General features: G+C 39.4%; 1 protein-coding gene across 1 annotated transcript; it reads right to left on the bottom strand.

Moving 5' to 3' along the window:
* Nucleotides 1–3296: 3296 nt before the first annotated feature.
* Nucleotides 3297–6279, bottom strand: LOC136713695 (glycine N-acyltransferase-like protein 3). Its single transcript, XM_066690884.1, has 5 exons — nucleotides 6087–6279; nucleotides 5416–5523; nucleotides 4882–4996; nucleotides 4556–4679; nucleotides 3297–3890 (listed from the first exon to the last, which is right to left on the bottom strand). Exons 1-5 carry the CDS (start codon nucleotides 6162–6164, stop codon nucleotides 3488–3490), a joined length of 828 nt encoding a protein of 275 aa, XP_066546981.1. The 5' UTR covers nucleotides 6165–6279; the 3' UTR covers nucleotides 3297–3487.
* Between the last annotated feature and the right edge of the window lie 348 nt (nucleotides 6280–6627).

Genomic DNA, 6627 nt, shown 5'->3' with positions numbered 1-6627 from the left:
ATTATCAGATAAAATCCAACTGCAAGTATTTACAGCCATATTAAACCACCTCTTAAGTAAAAGGTATAGTCTGTATTTTTCATACAGGGTGACTTTTCCAATTAACATGATCAGCTGGGAAGAGATTCTGGAACAGGGAGTCAACAGGGAGTGCACCAGGGAAGAATTAGCACAAAAAACATTATTGTATTTGGGGATGATTTATAGTGTAATTAATATCTGCACCAGTAGATTAAGGCTATATTTAGATCATTGTGGTACAATTAACAGATTGTGATTGCAGACTGGAGAGATCTCGTTAACTGGCATAACTTAATTACCAACATTTAGACAAAGGTGGCCCTTATTGCACTTACAGTAACTGACCCGGTCGGCTTCCTGGACTCAAATAGGATTTCAAGATTATATTCTTCAGGGTAAACTGTGAAGCCCTGAGATATCATTAACGTACCCTTGTGTTCGCTTTGTGAATATGGCAATGGACTGGTGAGCCCAGTAAATTTGCTTGGTTTATAAGTGTAGGAGTGATGGTTTTGATATATCCAAGCTTGCGATACTCTGGCAAGCTGAACCCCATTCTGATTGAGTACAGCTCATCCATCAAAACCCAGGAGACAGGGTTGCCTCCTTCATCCAGGATGCAGTTGCTTGGGGGGGCTCTGGATGCAGCTCCTCACGTGTCCCAGAGTTAGTTCATTCCCACCATAGGCCAAGTGGCTGCACACCAGTTCAGCATGGGAGACATTCAGGCTGGAGATCTTTGATTACTCCTGTAAGATAGAGGATTGCATAAAGAAAGTGGATTTGTGAGCAATCTGATAATTTTACATTGCACAATATGACTGCATGTATAAAACTTTGACTTGACAGCTGCCTTTCTTCTACACAAATGTTTAATTAATAATATTCTTACTTGAGAGTTGGATTCAAACACAAGATAAACACTCCTTTAGGTGTCATTGTGAACATTCCTACAGCAGAAGTATGGAGCAGTGATCCTAGAAAGCTACAGGATTGCCTTTTCAACCATGCTGTCCCTCACTTAACTAATTATCAGACAAACAAATTTCCCATAATTAAGACTGACTATAAAGGACTAAAAGAAATATATACACTACTGGTCAGAAGTTATAGAACACCCCATTTTTCCAGTTTGTATTGAAATGTAAGCAGTTCAAGTCCAGTGAATAACCTGAAATGGTACAAAGGTAAGAGGTATACGGAAGTGTATTGCTGCCACATGAAAAAGAAAAATAAATAAATAAATATATATATATATATATATACACTCACCTAAAGGATTATTAGGAACACCATACTAATACTGTGTTTGACCCCCTTTCGCCTTCAGAACTGCCTTAATTCTACGTGGCATTGATTCAACAAGGTGCTGAAAGCATTCTTTAGAAATGTTGGCCCATATTGATAGGATAGCATCTTGCAGTTAATGGAGATTTGTGGGATGCACATCCAGGGCACGAAGCTCCCCTTCCACCACATCCCAAAGATGCTCTATTGGGTTGAGATCTGGTGACTGTGGGGGCCAGTTTAGTACAGTGAACTCATTGTCATGTTCAAGAAACCAATTTGAAATGATTCGACCTTTGTGACATGGTGCATTATCCTGCTGGAAGTAGCCATCAGAGGATGGGTACATGGTGGTCATAAAGGGATGGACATGGTCAGAAACAATGCTCAGGTAGGCCGTGGCATTTAAACGATGCCCAATTGGCACTAAGGGGCCTAAAGTGTGCCAAGAAAACATCCCCCACACCATTACACCACCACCACCACCAGCCTGCACAGTGGTAACAAGGCATGATGGATCCATGTTCTCATTCTGTTTACCCTAGGGGAAGTGGGGTTGTACGGCAAGTGAAGTGTGTGTTTGTTTTGGGAAAATAAAGCGTGACGTTCAAACTACTAGTGCGTGTTTCTCACTGCTTGAACATAACATTGTATACATTAGATTACATTAGAAACAACGTTGTTTCAACGTCATGTTTCAACATTGAATATACATTGAAAATTGATTGATTGGATTTGCAAATGGAATCGACGTTGAATTTTCAACGGTGAATCAACGTTGACGATTCAACGTCGATTCCATTTGCAAATCCAATCAATCAATTTTCAATGTATATTCAACTTTGAAATATGAAGTTTGAAACAACGTTGTTTCTAATGTATTTTGCCTGCTGGGAAGCTACAGTATTGCCATGCTAAGAGTGCATGAAGTTCAAGTATAACATTGAGATTCCATTGTTGTAGGCTACATTCGAGTAACGTTTAGAGAACAGTAATAAAAAAAAAGTGTAAAAAAAAAGGTTCACATTGCTAGAAGACAGCGGGTGCCAAACATTTCAGTATACCTGATGTAATATTTAGCAACCCATGAAACGCATGCGCCAAATCAATCTAAAGCGGGGTACGAAATTCAGGTGATTGCTAGGGGATGCACGTTATCCAGGGGGTGACGGATTCGTCATAACACCGGCAATCGCACAGCTGTACCAAGACGCAGACTGGGGAGATCGCAACCACCAGTCCGGGGACAGGACCTTCATAAAAGCAGGGAGACTGTTTCAGCAGCAGCTCTACGCTTTAAGACAGGAAGATCATTACATTACCAGATAACCCCCATCATATTATTTGTCAACTGACACATCTTACATCTTCAAAAACCAAAAAACACAGTTCAAGTATCTTGTGAAGCTTGTCCTTTGGGTGTTATTCTGGTTGTCCAAAGGCCTTTGAAATAAAACCTGTTGATTCCCAACTTACAACTAGGACTGCATTTGTGCCTGAAAAGAGTTCTACAGCCAAGAGGAAGAGGAGAGAAGGACAGAAGAGAAGAATCCTTGCAGTCGTGTCCTCGAGTCACACAGCTAGGGTGCCTGTAACCTTGACTTATCAATTGCCTAATTATGAAATCCAAACCATTGTGTTCACCGATACAGCTTTGTAATCAGCCTTGGAACCGTGCACATTTATCAGTATAAAACTATATTTTAGTGCACAGCTAAAATGAAGATGCTTTCAACCTTTGTTTTAGATTATGCCTTCTATTTATTATGCCAATAGAATCCACTTGTAGTTATTTACAGCTATGAAACACAACCTCTGAAGTAAAACTAAAGTCTGAGTTTTACATTTACCTAACAGTCCTATAATGTCAGTATATTCCTTATCATACAGGCTGACTATCTATTCCAAGGAACATGATCAGGTGGGAAGTTCTGGAACCACATTGACAGGAAATGCACCAGGGAAGAATTAGTGTTGTACAAAATAAATAAATAAATACAAGATTTTATTCAGGAAGGACTTTAATCAGGATATGAGCATCAGTTGATTAAAGCTAGGTTTAGGTCACTGTGGTATCATTAAAAAAATTGTGATTACAGACTTCAGAGATTTCTCATTAACTGCAGACAAAGGTGACCCTTAAGGTCAGTTACTCTAACTGCGAGATCGGCTTTCTGGACTACTTAGCAGATATGAGTAAATGCACATACTCTTCAGAGTGAGGGGTGAAGCCCATACATTTCATCAGTTGGATCATCTTTGCATTAGTCTTGTGAACATTGCCAAACACTGGTAAGCCAAGTGAATTTGCTTCATTTATAAGTGTAGCCGTGACAGTCTTCATATATCCATGTTTGCGATACTCGGGCATGGAAAACCCCATTCTCAATGAATAAAACTCATCCATCAAAAGCCAGGAGACAGGATTGCCTTCTTCATCCAGGATGCAGCTGCTGGGGAGATTCTGGATGCAGCTCCTGACGTGGCTCTGAATTAATTCATGTCCACCGTAGCTCAATTGTCTGTATACCAGTTCAGCATGGGAGACATTCAGGCTGGAGATCTTGGATTCCAAGTCATTCCTACAAGACAGAGGATCAAATAAAGAAATAAAAATTAATGTGAGCAATCTGATCATTATTTACATTGCACAAGATGACTGCATAAAACATTGACTTGACAGCTGGTTTACATCTTCATGAAGGTTTAATTAATATTATGCTCACTTTAGAGTTGGATTCAAACACAAGATAAACACTCCTTTAGGTGTCATTATGAACATTCTTACAGCAGGAGTATGCAGCAGTGATCCTAGAAAGCTACAGGGTCTTGATTGGGGTTTCAACCATGCCGTCACTCGGATTACTTTTTCAAAAGCAAAAAACAATAAAATTGGTCCCAATATTAAGACTACTTATAAAAGACTTTCACACCAGATCTGGAAACTCAATAGTTTTATTCAAAACAGCTTATCTAAAGAGCTGCCTGCTTTAAACTTTAATAGGATAATTAATTAAATGCAATGAAATATGCAATTCAACAGATCTCCATGATTTTTTTATTTTTTTTTTAAAAGGGGTGAACAATGATCAACACGGATTACAGCTTTAAAAGGCCAGTAATGAAAATAGAAATGGATGCTGAAAGAATGCAGATGCCTTAACAGATTACGAAAATTGGCAATACAGCTTTACTGCTTTGTGCACTACTTTGGGTAGGGAAATCTGTTAATTCCATTATTACTCACTCCTTAAATTGAACATTCCATGGATCATTTTTGACAAATAACTTCAAGGAGTCATAGTATTTCACTTCCATTCCATTACTGATGCCAATTTCCTTTAAGAGTCCACCGTAACAACTCGGAATACCTTGTGAAGAGAAGAAAAAGATGTTAGCAGAGGTTTGTCTATGCATTTCAGATCGTCAACCTTTGCACTGAAAGCGGTTACACCCCTGCACACACTACCTTCTCATTGGTGAAGTAGTTGGGGATGTACACCAATTGACTGCAGTCACTTTGATTATTGGAGTTACTTCCAGTTATGGAGAATGCTCAGTGAAATACTATACCAGTCATTAACAGGTCTTGTTTCCAGTCGATTACTCGGTCGTCCATCAGCATCATCTTCATACTGGCGACATCCTTTGTTAACAGCGTGCATAGATTGGGTAAAGCTGCCAAGGCCTTTCAACAGATTTTTTATTTTTAAAAAGAGATTATGAATTATGAACCACAGCAAGACAACCCAGAACCTCTTGGGAATAGGAAAGAACCATTCCTGCTGAATTCCATACTGAAAGTTACTGTATTGATCATGTCAAGATTTTCCCCATCTACTCTATTCTTAAACCTCCATTCCATTCTCTGCCCTCAACCCTTCTCCCATTATAACCCTATTCAAGTTTAAAAGCATTTCCAACCTTAATTTAATCCCAGTTTCAAATTGTTTTGTAACCCTAATCCCAACCTCAATGTTATTATAATTGTGATCCCTCAGATCCTACATTCATTTCTCAATTTCAACCCCAATTTTTAAGCAAGACTTCAATCTTCAGACTTCAATACATTCAGTGGTCATTTCTTGAAAATATAGGTTCTTGTACCTGTTTCTGACGTCGACAAATGACTGTACTGAAGTTGGGCCAAGAGTCCACACACATCTCAAGGTGACAGCGGTTATTGTTCATTATGTGTACAAGACCCCCATAAACCTGGAAACAAAGTCAACAAAAGTAATATTTTGACATTTCTGCTAAAAGAAGGGTCACCGTATTTGCAGCCTTTAGTGTCAGGAACCTCAATAGAAATTTGGTCAGTCTGTCCCTTAGGGAGAGCAGTACTGGTAGAGACCCAGGAATTTATGAACACAGAAGGATCCAGGATCATGCAGACATTCATACATCATGAGAAAATGACATGAAGAAAGAAAAGAAAGAACAGTGGTTCCCAAACCGGTCCTGGGGGACCCCCTACCCTGCTGGTTTCTGATCCAACCAAGATCTCAATTACTTAATTGAACCATAATTGAAGTAACAATCTGCTTAGATTTTACTTATTAAATTGTGTAAGAAAATAGTTGTTTCTTCAATACGTTTTTTAATATAATTCTATACTTAAAACCCCTACTGTTTAAAATAATTAAAAGTTTCTGATTTAGGAAATTATTAGTTCAATTAAGGGTTCAATTAAGTAATTGAGAGCTTGGTTGGAACAAAAACTAGCAGGGTAGGGGGTCCCCCAGGACCGGTTTGGGAACCACTGATCTAATACTTACAAAAATTGACTCCGGAAGCTTCCTGTGAAGGATGGTCCTCAGTGCCCCGAGCTTCAGCGCGCAATCTAAAATTAGCATCGCGCTGCGTTTCCCAGTCTCAGTGACGCGACAAATGGCTTTGCAGCTTTAAATGCTGTTAATAGTACTGTCTGCTTCCAGGCGGAATAGCGTTCAGCTGCAGGTCAATCAGGGTAGCCGACGCCCCAATGCAGGCTGGTGATTCAATCCGGTGAAATGCTGAAAATAATAATATAGTAATTAAACATAAAGCCCTGCAAGGGCCTCAAATCTAGTCCCTAGCCCGGCCCTGTCCGACAGCTGATCACAATCTCGGACCATGTTTCCCCCCCCATTACACAGCCTATACTACTGTTGCAGACATTAAAATAGTTCAGTTTTGTTTTCAATGGCAAAGTATTTATATTTATTTTCGTTTCTTTATGAAGTTAATTTAGAAAAATGTTTGGAGCATGTCTTGTTTGTTAAATTAAAGTGACGACCAAGCGGCCAGCGGCCGACAGTGTCAAATCAACACTTGACT

The sequence above is a fragment of the Amia ocellicauda genome, chromosome 18 (assembly GCF_036373705.1).
Source record: "Amia ocellicauda isolate fAmiCal2 chromosome 18, fAmiCal2.hap1, whole genome shotgun sequence".
Taxonomy (NCBI): domain Eukaryota; kingdom Metazoa; phylum Chordata; class Actinopteri; order Amiiformes; family Amiidae; genus Amia; species Amia ocellicauda.
The sequence above is the reverse complement of the archived record's forward strand: the minus strand, read 5'-3'. Positions and strand labels throughout refer to the sequence as shown.